Source organism: Pelophylax lessonae (genome assembly GCF_965119305.1).
Source record: "Pelophylax lessonae genome assembly, chromosome: 13".
NCBI lineage: Eukaryota > Metazoa > Chordata > Amphibia > Anura > Ranidae > Pelophylax > Pelophylax lessonae.
In genome coordinates this window covers 150,900,097-150,917,108 of record NC_138780.1, presented here as the reverse complement: position 1 = coordinate 150,917,108, position 17,012 = coordinate 150,900,097, and the positions used below count along the sequence as shown (strand labels likewise).

The 17,012-nt window shown below is 43.2% G+C and overlaps 1 protein-coding gene across 2 annotated transcripts in view; it reads right to left on the bottom strand.

Annotated features, from left to right (window-relative positions):
* The window catches only part of PPP1R36 (protein phosphatase 1 regulatory subunit 36), an 80,670-nt gene that overhangs the window by 16,986 nt on the left and 46,672 nt on the right, over positions 1 to 17,012 (bottom strand). The window contains exon 7 of one of the 2 annotated variants that reach the window (XM_082275219.1): positions 3,344 to 3,386. The exons of the other annotated variant lie outside the window; for it this stretch is intronic. Within the exon in view, the coding sequence (XP_082131345.1) occupies positions 3,344 to 3,386 (43 nt within the window). The remainder of the gene's footprint in view (positions 1 to 3,343; positions 3,387 to 17,012) is intronic. 2 annotated transcript variants of the gene reach the window in all.

Here is a 17,012-nt window from a genome sequence, read left to right as displayed (position 1 = left end):
TCTCGGTATTCCTTACCTGGGGCAGTCCGCATGTGAGCCAGTTTCTTTGTAGCGCTTGATGGTTTTTGTGACTGCACTTGGGGACACTTTCAAAGTTTTCCCAATTTTTTGGCTGACTGACCTTCATTTCTTAAAGTAATGATGGCCACTCGTTTTCCTGTACTTAGCTGCTTTTTTCTTGCCATAATACAAATTCTAACAGTCTATTCAGTAGGACTATCAGCTGTGTATCCACCTGACTTCTGCACAAAACAACTGATGGTCCCAAACCCATTTATAAGGCAAGAAATCACACTTATTAAACCTGACAGGGCACACGTGTGAAGTGAAAACCATTTCAGGTGACTACCTCTTGAAGTGTGACTCTACAATTTTAATAGTCATGAAAATAAAGAAAACTCTTTGAATGAGAAGGTGTGTCCAAACCTTTGGTCTGTACTGTGTATATATATATATATATACGTATACACACACACACACATACATCATACATACATACAGTATCTCACAAAAGTGAGTACAGCCATCACATTTTTGTAAATATTTTAATATATCTTTTCATGTGACAACACTGAAAATTACACTTTGCTACAATATAAATAAGTGAGTGTACAGCCAGCTTGTATAACAGTGTAAATTTGCTGTCCCCTCAAAACGACTCAGCACACAGACATTAATGTCTAAACTGCTGGCACCAAAAAGTGAGTACACCCCTAAGTGAAAATGTACAAATTGGGCCCAAAGTGTCAATATTTTGTATGGCCACCATTATTTTCCAGCACTGCCTTAACCCCCCTGAGAAAGGAGTTCACCAGAGCTTAACAGGTTGCCACTGGAATCCTCTTTTACTTCTCCATGATGACATCACAGAGCTGGTGGATGTTAGAGACCTTGCGCTCCTCCACCTTCCATTTGATGATGCCCCACAGATGCTCAATACGGTTTAGGTCTGGAGACATGCTTGGCCAGTCCATCACCTTTACCCTCAGCTTCTTTAGTAAGGCAGTGGTCTTTCTGAAGGTGTGTTTGGGGTGGTTATCATGTTGGAATACTGCCCTGCGGCCCAGTCCCTGAAGGGAGGGGATCATGCAGACCAATTTCCTGCAGTGTGCGGCGTATGGTCTGAGCACTGACATGCTGACCCATCACCCAGCAATCCTGGCAGCACTCATACATCTATTTCCCAAAGAAAACCTCTGGATATGATGCCGAGCATGTGCACACAACTTCTATGGTCGACCATAGCGAGGCCTGTTCTGAGTGGAACCTGTCCTGTTAAACCGTTGTATGGTCTTGGCCACCATGCTGCAGCTCAGTTTCAGGGTCTTGGCAATCTTCTTATAGCCTAGGACATCTCTATGTAGAGCAACAATTCTTTTTTTCAGATCCTCAGAGAGTTCTTTGCCATGAGGTGCCATGTTGAACTTCCAGTGACCAGTATGAGAGAGTGAGAGCGATAACACCAAATTTAACACACCTGTTCCCCATTCACACGTGAGACCTTGTAACACTAACGAGTCACATTACACCGGGGAGGTAAAATGGCTAATTGGGCCCAATTTGGACATTTTCACTTAGGGGTGTACTCACTTTTGTTGCCAGTGGTTTAGACATTAAAGTGTGTTTACTTTGAGGGGACAGCAAATTTACACTGTTATACAAGCTGTACACTCACTACGTTACATTGTAGCAAAGTGTCATTTCTTCAGTGTTGTCACATGAAAAGGTATTATAAAATATTTACAAAACTGTGAGGGGTGTATTTACTTTTGTGAGATACTGTATATATACCAACTCTTTTCCCACCTGCCAGGAGAGATAAAGTTCTTTTTCTGACATTAATGGCAGTGTTAAAGTGCTGTATATCTTAGGCATTGTACTGAAATGCTTTAATGGTGTAATAATGTTTCTGTAATCCTTTAACAACTGTTTAGGCATGGAGACATTCAAAACCTGACGTAAACAGAACAATAGAAGAGGAAGTAGAAGAGAACACAGAGAGCGCCAAAAAGAATAAAAGTCTTATTTATAACCAAATGATTACTTGGGGCTCCGCCAGTGTGGGTGTAATTTCATGTTTATGCCACTCATGGAAAAAATACATTTTTCCCTGCAAGAAGCTGATATGGCCAAAAAGCGATTACTGAGAATTTGTAGCAAGTGAAATATTTTCCTTTTTTTGCTCCAGTTTCATCACCTGAGCAGAATAGCGGTGCCTAGGCTGAAAGAGGTGGACACGAGGGGGTAACTGCTCTTTGGTTTAGGCATTGGGGACACCAAATGTAACTGCTACTCTCTTTTATTAACAAATTGTATAAATGTAAGCGGCATGTCTATTTGTTTTTTGGGTTTTTTTTTTTACAGTTTGGGTATTAGGCTTATTGAAAATGTCAGCTTTTTCATGATCGAAATTTTGCTGCATGTTCTTATGGTCAAGCCCTCGTTCTGCAGGTGTAAAGCTGACCATACTATATACGAGTGATGGCGAACCTTGGCACCCCAGATGTTTTGGAGCTACATTTCCCATGATGCTCAACTACACTGCAGTGTAGTTGAGCATCATAGGATGTGTAGTTCCAAAACATCTGGGGTGCCAAGGTTCGCCATCACTGCTATATACAATCTGATATATAATGAGGCAAATTCATCAAAAATGGAGCGCAAAGAAGCTGGGGCAGCAGTGCATGGCAACCAATCAGCTATTATCTTCAACTTCTTCAGTTAAGCTTTGAAAATGAAAGATAGAAGTTAAAGTGGTTCTAAAGTTTTAAGGTTTTATACCTTCATGCATTCTATGAATGAAGGTAAAGAACCTTCTGTGTGCATCTTCCTCCCCAGCCCCCCAATCCTTACCTGAGCCCCTCAGATCCAGCGATGTTCACAATAGTCTCGGTTGCATGGGAACTCTCCCTCCTCATTGGCTGAGACAGCAGCTGGAGCCCATTGGCTCCCATTGCTGTCAATCACAACCAGTGAGCCAATGAAAAGAGAGTGGAGGGGTGGGGCCAAGCCGCAGCTCTATGTGACTTATGAACACATAGAGCAGCAGCTCGGGAGCGAGCACACAGCGGTGCCCCCAGGGCAAGCAGCTTTCTCTTGGGGCACTGCTCGAGGGGGAGGAGCCAGGAGCGCCAGCAGAGGACTGGAACAGAAGAGGATTGGAGCTGCACTGTGTAAAACTACTGCACAGAGCAGGTAAGTATAACATGTTTGTTATTTAAAACAAAAACAAATCTTTAGTATCACTTCCATTGGTTGCCATGTACAGCTGCTCCCTGCAAGGGTAGATATTTCCTAGTTCCTTGAATTGGGTTTAAAAAATATTCTAATCATGTTCTGTTACCTCATAAAATATCCGCTCCTGCTTGCTGAATGATGCTCTGCTACTGTAATATAATTGAAATTGAAGAATATGATGAGACTTCTTATTTTATTATTTCAAACAGACAAGAACTAATAGAATAAGTAAAGCAAATAAAAAAACAACTAATAATAAAAATAACCAATATATTTTATCCTAGTAAATTATTTTCTTAAAGTACAAAGTTATTAAATTGGAATATAAAGTACAAATACAGTAGAAACATTTACAGTACTTCATAAATTCAAAGTTAGTTTTGGCCAGTAAAGATGAATTAAATGTCATTTCCAAAAAAGATTTTAATTTATTTTTAAATGGGCATAAAGCAATGCTGCCTAAGACATGGACCTATGTTGTACACTCAGTCAAAGAAATAGATAAGACAAGGTCTCTGCAATATAGCACAAAAGAAATGTATTTCATCAGATTGCTGAAGGTAAATGAAATGACAGACCAAATCAAAGACTGTTTGTAGGAGTAACAGCAAAATAATATAGCAAAACCAATAAAATAAAGTATAATCGGTTGAGAACCCATGAAAACCAAAAGTAGTTTGTGCCCTCTCCAATATAGGGATATTTGGATCTCAGTACTACAAGTACTTTCGAATGAAGTCATCAGCAATACTGAGAATTTTCGTACACATGTTAGCACGCACGTTTGTTCAAAAATCTATTAGTGTATGGCTAGCTTTAGTGCATAACAAGTTATAAAATGGTTTATAGCTTACTAATCAAATTGGTGTCAGATAGGTACAATAAAGTATAAATAGATGGGTGAGCATATCAGTAAGTTTTAGGAAGGCTAACCAGTGGCCTCCAGGTCTCATCATCAGTGGGACTTAAATCAACCTTTCACTAAATCCTTGATTTCATCATTAATTATACATGATTTAATAATTTTCTGGAACTTTAAAGATCTAAAGATATCCAATCTCAATCTAGCGCGGCGCCTATCTGCAGTGGCTCCCCTCTCTGTTTACAGAGGCAGCATTGAGAGCCATTGGGCTCCTGCTGCTGTCAATCAAATTCTGTGAGCCGAGTGTGGGGGGGGGGGGGCGAGAGTGAACTGCACTGTGCGTGTCAATAGAGGCACAAAGCCCGTCTCAGCATTGAGCCCACAGGTGTACCACCAAGGGAAGCAGCTTTCTATGGTGGTACATTGAGAAGAAGAGAAGTCTTGAGCACCAGCTGGGGGACCCCAGAAGAGGAGGTTCGGGACTGCTCTGTTCACAGAGCAGGTAAGTATAACATTTTAATTAATATTATTTTAATAACCCCCCTTCCCTCCCTGCTTTCCCTACTGATGTGTTCTTTCTTCCCCTCCTCTCTCTTCTCCTCTATAGGAGGACTGAGGACAGACAGTTGGTGTTATGGAAGAAGATAACAGTATATGTAATATTTTCTACATTTTAACCACTTCCCACCCGCCCTATTACAAAATGACGGCGGGAATGTGGTTGAGTTATCCTGACCGGACGTCATATGACGGCGGCCAGGATAACAAGCTGCTGCGCGCTCCTGAGAGCGTGCACCGCAGCGATCGGGCATGTAATGTGTCCCTCGGACACAGCGCATACCCGATCAGGGTAAACAGCCAATAAAATTGGCTGTTTACCACGTGATCGGCTGTGTCCAATCACAGCCGGTCACAACAATAACACTGGAAAGCTATTACTACTGATCTGAGCTGTTCTCCTCACACACACCGATCGTGTGAGGAGAATAGCAGAGATCAGTGATCAGTGAGTACATTTACTGTCTAATTTTAGTACACTACACAGCCCCCCCCCCCCCCAATAAAGAGGACCTGTCACCAGTGTCACAGCCCATCTGGATCTGTCAGAACATCTGGATCTGTGGATCTGTCATCACATCTGGATCATCTGTCAGCACATCAAACAACCCGCCAGTACCCATCAGTACCACCAGTACCCGCCTGTACCCACCAGTACCCACCAGTACCCACCAGTACCGCCAATACCGCCAATACCCACCAGTACCGCCAATACCCACCAGTACTGTCAGTACCGCCAGGACCCATCAGTACCGACAGTACCAATCAGTACCGCCAGTACCAATCAGTACCGCCAGTATGGCCAAAAGGCTTTTCACAGCACAGGAGGCATTTGAAATAATAGCCGAGTCAGGTGATGAGAGCGCCGGGGAGCTCGCATCATCCGATACTGGTTCGGAATATGAGCCAGTGGAGGATAGTGGATCGGACCTTGAATCCGAGGAGGAAACAGTCCGTCCTCCTAAAAGGATAAGGAGAGTAAGCCCAGAACACCATCCTTCAACTAGCAGCACCAACACCGCCGCAGCTAGACCCCAAGAAGAGGAGCCCAGTACCAGCACTGGAATAACTAGTGCAACCCGAAGAAGCCGGGCCCAAACCCACCTTCCCGATGCCCTGGCAAACCTCGTATGGTTGCCTGCCAGCTCAACAGCGATAATCCCCCCTTTCACCGCACAGCCAGGTGTGCAGCCCAACACTTCAAATTTTTCCCTATTGGATTATTTTTATTTGTTTTTTCCCCAAGACTTGCTGGAGTACATTGTGGACCAAACCAACCTTTACGCAGATCAATTTGTTGCCTCCAACCCCGATTCTTCCTATGCCCGCATGTTCAATTGGCGCCGTCTTACAGTGGACGAATTCAAAATATTTTTGGGACTTACACTCAACATGGGGCTTTCTAAGAAGAATTAAGTCCATGCCTACTGGTCCAGCCACCCCATCCACCACATGCCTCTTTTTTCCGCTGTCATGTCCAGATCAAGGTATGACATGATCATGCACTTCCTCCATTTCAGTGACAATTCACAGTGCCCTCCCCGAGATCATCCCAACCACGACAAATTATATAAATTGCGCCCCGTAATAAATTATTTTTTCCAAAAATTTGCTGAAGTGTATGTCCCAGACAAAAACATCTGTGTGGATGAATCCCTTATCCATTATACTGGCCGGCTGCACTTCAAGCAATATATCCCAAATAAGAGAGCCAGGTATAGGGTGAAAATGAACAAATTATGCGAGAGAGCCACTGGGTATGTCTATGCCTTTTGTGTCTATGAAGGCAAAGACTCCCAGCTCCAGCCCCCCGAATGCCCAACATACATCGGAACCAGTGGGAAAATTTTCTGGGACCTGGCATACCCCCTGTTCAAAAAAGGATACCATCTTTATGTGGATAATTATTACACCAGTCTTCCCCTTTTTCGTCACCTATACCTGGAAAAAACCCTGGCCTGTGGTACCAGCAGAAAAAATAGGAAGGGATTCCCACAACCTTTGGTCCAAAAAAATCTTCAACCGGGGGAAACCGCATTTATGAGGAATGAGGAAGTGTTGGTCATGAAATGGAGGGACAAGAAAGATGTCTACATCTTGTCCACCATCCACAATGACACCGTGGTGGAGATTCCCCGAAGACGTGGCCCCATTACAAAGCCTGAATGCGTCCACGAATACAATTTGTTCATGGGGGGGGGGTGGATTTAAATGACCAGATGGTGCAGCCCTATTTATCAACCAGAAGGTCCCGTTACTGGTACAAAAAAGTTGCATTTTACCCTTTTCATATGGCCATGTACAATTCCTTTGTCTGCCATCAAAAAACACCCGGAAACCCACACCTCCACTACCTCAAGTACATTGAAGAAATCATCACTGCCCTAATATACCAACAAGGACCGGCCCCAGCAAGCATTCGCTCGGATAGTGTGAGTAGACTTCACAAGCTACATTTTCCCTATAACATTCTCCCCACAGAATCAGGAAGAAGGCGCCAAAAGAGATGTCGTGTGTGCAGCAGTAATGGAATTAGAAGAGACACAAGTTATCATTGTCCCTCCCAACCTGGCCTATGCATTGGAGATTGCTTCAAAATCTACCATACAGCCATATGATTTTAGATCCCCTTAATTTTAAGACTGCCATTTCCCATTTTGAAATACCCGTCCAGATCACCATGCTACCATGTTTCTACGTTACCAGACCCTGGCCTGTTTACCGACGATACCTTTGCCTGCCGTTTTAAAAACCAAGTTTCTGAAATCCATGTGTACCGACCTCAGCCTGTTTACCGACGATGCCTTTGCCTGCCGTTTTAAACCAAGTTTCTGACTTCCAAGTGTACCGACCCGGCCTGCTAATCAACCACGCTTTTTGCCTGCCACTTGGACTGATCTTTTGCCCTTCTACTTCAGTAGACAGGGGTCTCACATATATGTGAGGGGCTTCAGAAGAGAGTTAGGAGTATGGAAAAACCGTTTTTGGTTTTCTGTGTTCCCATAACAGGGTCTGGAGTCCGGAGGCTTCAAAGCGATTTGGGTGGGAGAAGCCTCTACCCCTGTCCCCATTCTTTCCTGACAGAGGCCTAAGCGTGATGGTCCTTCCTGCTGCCTGGATCAATATTTTGGCTGTGTTGAACATATCGCTGCATATAATGACCCAGGACTTTATAGACCACATCTCTGCCTGCTACCTGGACCAATGCTTGGCTGTGCTGACACTATCCCTGCTTGCTGCCTGTAATGACTATGGACAGTATCCCTGCTTGCTGCCTGTAATGACTATGCACAGTACTCCTGCCTGCTGCCTGTAATGACTATGGGCAGTATTTCTGCCTGCTGCCTGTCCGATTGCTTTTGCTGTCACGGACCACATCCCTGCCTTCTACCTGGATTCTCTCCTCTGTGGACCACTACTAAAACCACAGGTAATCTTTTGTTTACCCTTTGCTCAGCAGAATATATTTTGGGGTGTAATTGGTATGTACATGCTATGCGTTAGAAATATGAAGGGCCTTCAAAAATGTAATAGGTTGTCAGGAAATTAGATGTAAAATGCATGCTCCTAGAACGTCTGAAGGTGTCTACTTGGATGTTGAGTCTCGGTTTATGGCCAGGCGGTGTAAAAGTCCCACACATATGGTATCGCCATACTCAGGAAGAGTGGCAGAATGTATTTTGGGGTGTCATTTTTGCTATGTACATGCTATGTGTTAGAAATATCCTATAAATTGACAACTTTGTGTAAAAAAAAATAGGTTTTCATTTTTTTCCCACATTTTCCAAAAACTTGTGGAAAGAAATGACATGTTTAAAAGACTCACAATGCCTCATAGAATATACGTTGGAGTGTTTTCTTTCCAAAATGGGGTCATTTTGTGGGCAATTCCATTTTCTTGGTGCTCCAGGGCCTTCAAAAGTGTGATAGGTAGTCAGAAAATCATGTGTGTAATTTATGTTCCTAGAATGCCTGGCGGTCCTGCTTGGATGTTGAGTCTCTTTATGTGGCCAGGCTGTGTAATAGTCTCACATATGTGGTATCGCCATACTCAGGAGGAGTGGCAGAATGTATTTTGGGGTGTCATTTTTGCTATGTACATGCTATGTGTTAGAAATATCCTATAAATTGACAACTTTGTGTAAAAAAAATAGGTTTTCATTTTTTTTGCCACATTTTCCAAAAACTTGTGGAAAAAAATGACATGTTCAAAAGACTCACAATGCCTCATAGAATATACGTTGGATGGTTTTCTTTCCAAAATGGGGTCATTTTGTGGGCAATTCCATTGTCTTGGTGCTCCAGGGCCTTCAAAAGTGTGATAGGTAGTCAGAAAAGTATGTGTGTAATTTATGCTCCTAGAATGCCTGGCGGTGCTACTTGGATGTTGAGTCTCTTTATGTGGCCAGGCTGTGTAAAAGTCTCACACATGTGGTATTGCCATACTCAGGAGGAGTGGCAGAATGTATTTTGGGGTGTCATTTTTGCTGTGTACATGCTAGGTGTTAGAAATAGTTTATAAATTGACAACTTTGTGGGAAAAAAAAGAAAAAAATATTTTTTTCTTCATTTTCCCAAGAATTGTGGGAAAAAATTAAAACTTCAAAAAACTCACCATGCCTCTTACTAAATACCTTGGACTGTCTACTTTCCAAAAAGGGGTCATTTGGGGGGTATTTGTACTGTTCTGACATTTTAGGGCCTCAAGAAAGGAGATAGGCCGTTAGTACATCAGGTGTGATCAATTTTCAGGAATTGGTACCATAGCTTCTAGACTCAATAACTTTCACACAGACTAAATAATATACACTAATATGGGTTATTTTTACTAGAGATAAGTAGCAGTATACATTTTCTCCAAAATGTATGAAGAAAAATTAATTTTTTGCAAAATGTTTTAATAGAAACTAAAAAAAAGTGTTTTTTTTCAAAATTTTTGCTCTTTTTTTGCTTATATCACAAAAAATAAAAAACCCAGTTGTGACCAAATACCACCAAAAGAAAGCTCTATTTGTGTGAAAAAAATGATAAAAATTTTGTTTGGTTACAGTGTAGCATGACTGAGCAATTGTCATTCAAAGTGTGAGAGCGCTGAAAGCTGAAAATTGGTCTGGGCGGGAAGGTGTTTAACTGCCCTGTATTAAAGTGGTTAAATTGAATAATGTTAATACTTTTTTTATCCCTATACCCCACAAAGCAGCCCCTTAAACCCCCCCCACACACACAAAGCAGCCCCTTATTACTCCCCCCCCCCCCACCACACACACACAACACACACACTGCTACAAAAACACACACAATGCAGCCCATAAAGATTTTGCATATAGACAAGGTGCTGTTGCATGTAAATCTAACTTCCTGATAAATGTAATTTTAGTTGTAACTATCATGATATAAAATAGAAGATGTGAGGGCCTTTCGGTGAGCGTGATATTTTTTTTTTTTTTTTGGGGGGGGGGCAGCATTTTATTCTTGGACCCAGGCAGCACAATGTCTTGGGCCAGCCCTGGTGTAAGCCATATAACTACCTCCCTTTTCTACCAACAATATTTTGACCAGGCACATACATGGAAAGTTTGATTACAACTTTGAGCTTTCAGTAAAAACAGATTTCAGATAACTAACTTAAGGTAACCTAAACTATAAACTGATTTCATTAAGGAATAAATATAGTTACCTAGATGGCCGCTGACACCTGTAGTATGTCACTGAGCGTCTTGTCTATCTGACTTCAGCGGCTGGGTGCACGAAGCACATTCATGTCTATTGAAACACAGCAGCTGCACGGTCACAGCCACAGCCACTAGTCCCCATTTAACGGCCATGAGGGGGTGTGGCCCGGAAAGCAGATTGTCTGCTTACCCATACCCACATTGCTGTCAAATTAGGATGAGTGGCTGTCTGTGCTACCTGCCGTTGCATCCCAATAGACATGAGTGGGTTGCCTGTATGCAGCACCTGAAGGTTTGGGGGGGGAATCTGCAGCTCAACCTCCTGGTTTTACCGCCTCCGGCTGCACACTTAAATGAATCCTAAAAAGGCTTCAGAACCTGACAACCCTTCCTAGTGGGTTCTGTAATCTAACAGACCTGGTCAGACATGCCCCTTCCCTTGTGTGTGATGAGAGGTATGCCCTTACTCATCCATGCCACCATAGAGCACAGGAGTAGAAGGGAGGGAAGCACACTTCTACCAACAGATAGTGGTATTATCAGGTATGTCCAAGTGAGAACCAGTTGAATATCATAACATATAGCCATACAGGACTATAAGGCCTCATGCACACTGGACGTTTTTACAGCTGCTGTTTTTGGCATCAGACGTTTTTTTTCTACAGCCAGTAAACTCCCCAGCATGTTATCATATGTGTCCATGCACACATAGGCTGTTATCAGCAGTTTTTGGCAGGGGCGTTTTTTGGCTGGAAAAAAAACCAAGAACTAGTTAATTTTAAGAGGCGTTTTTCAGCTGTAAAAATGCTCAAACTCTGATAAAAGCTGCTATTCGGCGTTTATCAATGTAAGCTTTTGTGGGAATATAATGTAGCTAAAAAAAAAACGTTACAGTTGAAAAACAGCTAAAAAAAACCCTGAAAAACACTACTGCAAAAAAGTTGAAAAAAGCCTTCTACAGCTACAGCTTTCTACTGACATTTTGATAATGTCTTCCTTTATGGATATTTTGATAATGTCCAGTGTGCAGGGCTTTTTTTCAGCTGGAACTTGGTGGAACCACCTCTGGGTCAGGCCCTCTGCTTTGTGCTCACCACCATAACTTGTAAACACAGAAGCCCAGCTTCTGTACTTACAAGTGATAGCTCGTCCCCCAATGGCTCCCATAAATCTGATCTCCTGTCCTGAGCGGCTCCCACTGAGTCCAGGATGGGGACAAGGGGGATTCAGGTGCCTAGGTTGCAGTGCCAATGCCTACACCTCTACTGGATGATCACCCTGCAAGCGAGAGAGGCAGAGCCACATACAGTGTATGGGGAGGCACTAGAACTGACTGGATGCTTCAGCTTAATAAGGCAACAAAAGTAAGACATGTGAAAGATGGTGGAGCTTTTAAAGAGGGGGGAGAAGATTGGGGCAGTGGAGGGGAGGTTTCATGCAGAAGTTCAGAGCTAAAGAGGGATGTAGATGAGGGATACAGGGGTAAGTAGCTGTGGAAGTAGACTGAACTCTGCACTCTGTATGAAGCGCACCTCTGAACTCTACACTAAGTACATAGCGCACCCCTGAACTCTGCAAGTACTGCATCCCTGAACTCTGCACTCTGCGTGTAACCCCCACCTTCAAACTCTATACTTGGTACCTAATGCACTCCTGGTATTTAGTGCTCCTTTAAGATCCTTACACTGTTAGTGAAATCTGACCACACCCATTAATTTGATGTAGTTTGGAGGGTGTGTGTGTGTGGGGGGGGGGGGTGTTTGGGGGTCGTGGCTGAGTTCCTGCACCTATTTTCTGAGACAAAAAACCCTGCCAGTGTGCATGAGGCCTAAAAGCTTTGACTTTAACTTGGTTTTGATAAAAGAAAGAAGTGACACGCTGCAGAAAAAAAAATGTTGAATATACTAGAATTGTGTTATTAGATGACACAATGCCTAATGTGTAGTTTGCACTTTGTATTTCATAATCCAACATTTTGAATATCCTCCCTCGGGGACGGTTGTATCTCGTTTCGATCAAAGATATCTAAATATTTAAATTCTAAGTAAGCAAACAGTGCTGCAGCTATGCAACCTAACATAATAAATACCGCACAAGTCTGTGAAATGTTCTGTTAGGGCGTGTCTGCCTAAAGTGCTGAGTAAAATCTATTCACCAAAAGGTCCAACTGATCTTTAAAGAGTGAACCGACTGGAACCAGTTTTGGAAAAGGGTCTCGCTGGTGTCGGTACAAGCTAAACAAATATCTTTTCAGCAGGGAACAAAGAAAGTAGCAGGCACTTGTCCTGAAATGCTCTGCGTTGGCCGTAGGACAAATATGTAAATAGTTAATAAGCACTGCCGAGCGATGAGCATTAAGCCAAAGCAAACCTACCATGTGCTGTGCCAAGGCTGAAAATGGCATGTTCTGACTAAGTCAATGGATTCTTTACTGGACAGGACACGCAAAATGGAACACAGATGGCGGGCAATACGTAAAGCAAACCTGTCATGAAAGGAATACAAGGAGCTGCTGTTGCTGACTTCCTTCTGAAAATGGCAGACACCTGGCTGTCATGCTGACCCAATGGCTTCAATAGTTCGAGTCACTGATCTGCAGACCATGGTTAGAGAAAATTCAGAAGTTCATATTTGCATACTTGTTGCAGATCAGTGACTCAAAATATTGAAAAGCACCACTTGAGAGCCAGGAAACTAGCATTTAGAAAGAGTGCTCAGCATTGGCAGCATTTGTATTTTGCTCATGACAGGTTTAAAGTGACCATGCCAACGGACCACATGCATCCCTGTGCTTTTAAGGAGGGATGGGCTCCCTCCAGGCATACCTGCCCTTAATATATCCATTCTTATATGTGCTCCTACTTTGGAGGCTCTGTATATTAATACTAGTGATCGACCGATATCGGTTTTTCGTTGCCGATACCGATATTTCCACGATCGCATATCGGTATCGGGCGATATTGGCCGATATTTTCACACATGTAAAATTTTGCCAAAAAAACACAAATTTCGACACAAATCTCTTAATAAACATGTTAAAATGTATTTATTAACATTTTTAACATTAAGTGCTCATTCTTCACACCTTAACTGCATAAAAACTGATAGGAAAACTTCAATTGCAGGGACATTTGCTTTGCATTTCACATCATCTGATTGTGCATTAATGTATAATAAAGTGCTGCAGTAGTGGACTCACTCGCTGCAATATGTTTTAATTCACTACTGCAGTGCAGTCAGTGCAAAACTGCTAGAAAAAAAGCTAGGCAACAACAACAGCTACACAATAAATACACATACTGGATTGGACTGGAGTCAGTGGAGGATTACCTCTGCAGTAAGGCACTCACTGCAACTACTGCAGTGTGCAGTCAGTGCACAACTGCTATAAAAAGAGCAAGACAACAGCTACACACGTCACAGTGGATTGGACTGGAGTCAGTGGAGGACTACCCCTGTTTGCAGTATGGCACTCACTGCAACTACTGCAGTCAGTGCAATACTGCTAAGAAAAAAAGCAAGACAACAGCTACACACGTCACAGTGGATTGGACTGGAGTCAATGGAGGACTACCTCTGCAGTATGGCACTCACTGCAACCAGTGCAGTCAGTGCAATACTGCTAGAAAAAACAGCTACACAGTGGATTGGACTATAGTCAGTGACTACCCCTGCAGTAGGGCACTCACTCACTGCAATAATTTTAAATCACTACTGCACTACTGCAGTAGTGATTTAAAATGATTGCAGCAGTGAGTGGCATTCTACTGCAGCAGGAGTCCACTGGCACCGACTTCAATCCACTGTCTACTATGACTATTTTTATTCTAGCAGTTTTGCACTGACTGCAGCGCAGCACACTCAGTGCAAAACTGCTAGAAAAAATAGATAGACACAAGCTAGACAGTGGATTGGGAAGACTCAGTGGACTGGTGGACAGACACTACTACTACACTTTCAAATCAATACTCCCAGTTAAGTAGAACAATATTATAGTGCAGAAAGCATAACATTTCAGCATGTTCACCAGTTAAACGGCTTCTTTTCTTTTCATAAATTGCTGCCACTTCACTAAAAAACACGCTCACTTGGTACTGAGGAAGGAGGAGCAGAAAGGTATCTTCTAGCATGAGAAGCAAGTCTTTTGTAGCGTGACTCATTTTCTTTCCACCATTGAAGAGGATCACTTCTTCTGTCAATTACTGGTTCCTTCAAATAGAGATGAAGTTCATCATCCAGGCTCATTATTGCCGATTCAGATGAATCCTCTGCATGAGGCCCCAATAAAACGCTGAACATTGCATCTATTTGACCACAATGAATTTTCTCTTCTGTCCATTGTCTTTTGGGACATTTTTCTCCTGCATCCTGCTCTTCCACATCAAAAACTTTCTCTTCTTGTCCTTGGCTTTTCTTTTCCTCAGGAGGAACCTCCTGCACCTTCTGTTGAATATCTTCTGTCAGCCATTGCTTTGCCTTGGCCAATACATTATCAGAAGAGAAAGGATGGTTCTTGTATCGAGGATCCAAAAGACATGCAAGCACAACATTTTATTCTCCTCATGCTTCTCAAACCTTTTGGCAAAGTTGCTGTCCCTCATGGCCTGCCTACATGCTTTGATGCCACGTGTGTTGGGTCCTTCATTCTGTTGAAGAAGCATCTTCAGAACTCTCACACATGGGATCACAGAGGAAACAGATGAGTCGTAATGACTCACCTCCAGTGTCACTTCCTCAATGGGTACGAGCATCTCTATAATGTTGGCTACTATGTCCCACTGATCTGCAGTAGGGCAAGAATGTCCTCCAAGTCCATATTCACCAGAATATATAGTGAGAGCTCGCTTCTGCTCCAGCATCCTTTGTAACATGTGTAGCATTAAGTTCCATCGTGTTGGAACAGCCTGTATTAGGTTGTTTTTGGGTAGGCCAAGGTCTTCCTGAATGCACCTCAGTCGCTGCTTGGCAAGAACAGAATAGTGGAAATGGCCTGCACACTTCTTCAGCATGGTAATAATGTCCAGCAAAGCTTTCTGGTATGACAGACCATCATTTACCACCAGTTGGAGGGTGTGTGCCATGCAACTGAGGTCTGACACTTCAGCAAGTCTCTTACCTTTAACCATGTTCGCTCCGCTGTCTCGCAGCACAAGCATCACTCGGTCTTTGGTGATTCCCCATTCTTCTAGCATGCCTAGAAACTTTTCTTTAATGTACTCCCCCAGTGTGGGATCGTTGCATCACTTCTGTATTCAACACCAAATGCCTTCTTGTCCATCCGCTGTCAATGAAGTGGCATGTAAGACTCATTAGTGATTCTGTTTGTCCTGACTAGCAGTCCGTCGTGAATGAGAGTGAGTTGCCAGCATTCTCTGGTTGCAGCATAGTCTTTACTTTGTCAACGACCTTTTGGTGAATCTTTTGCAGCATTTCATTTCCATAAAACTTGTCACTCTTCAGTGTGTACCTTGGCTCAACTATGGACATCAACCGCTTAAATCCAGAGTCAGACACTATTGTAAATGGCTGGTTATCAGTCACCATCATCTCTGTGATTACTCTGTCCAGCATTTGGGATCTTCCATCAGATTTTAGCCACCTGTTTTTTTCTGAAACATATCTGTTATTGTTGCCTGGGATAGGGATGATTCACCTTGTGATTAATTTTGTTTTTTCTGTGCTGCATTATACAATTCAACATGATGAACTCTTAGATGCGCCCAAAGATTAGACGTATTTTTGTTTTTTGCAGTTATTGATCTCATGCTCACATTGTTTTTGCAAGTGTTGCACAGTGCTGCTGATTTTCCTGGAGATGGAGAAGAGAAATAGTCCCAGACCAAACTTTTAATTTTTCTATCTCCATCCATCTCCATTGAAACAAGAAAGATTCAGACACTAATATAGGCTTACACAAAATGGCAACCTGTGAGTGGCTGGCTGGCACCCTGTAGTGGGTGGCTGTCTGGCTGGCACCCTGTGGTGGGTGGCTGGCTGGCATCCTGTGGTGGGTGGCTGTCTGGCTGGCACCCTGTGGTGGGTAGCTGGCTGGCACCCTGTGGTGGGTGGCTGTCTGGCTGGCACCCTGTGGTGGGTGGCTGGCTGGCACCCTGTGGTTGGTGGCTGGCTGGCTGGAACCTTGTGGTGGGTCGCTGTCTGGCTGGCACCCTGTGAGTGGCTGGCTGGCACCCTGTAGTGGTTCCCATGGATACCAGGACGCTATATATTCCACAGACTGTCACCCAATAGGCTACCCTTGATAAAGTCATGTGTTATTGTGACGCAACGCGTGGGGAAAGCCGTGGTGACGTCACTTCCGGTCTACGGCTGAGACCAGAAGTATTGGAGCGAGTACTGAAACCACATCGGCGGCATCTATCCCCTTGTGAATGCGCTTTGTATTCTACTCAATTGTAAGTGCAACTTTTATTTTGATCCATTAAGATTTATTTTAATATACTACACCATGAGAACCCTTCATGTCTTTTCCTGGTAAACGAGTGCCCTAAAGAGCTTTACAGCAGTTATTACCTATCGGAGCCCCCATAGAAGACTGTTATTGTGATGCACACAGTGTACCTACATATTTGAGGAAAACACCAGAGGAGACATCCCCCAAAGTCTGCAGGTTGTAATACCTGAAACGCTCTTAAGAGTGTTAATGGAGGTGAGCGGCCATTACA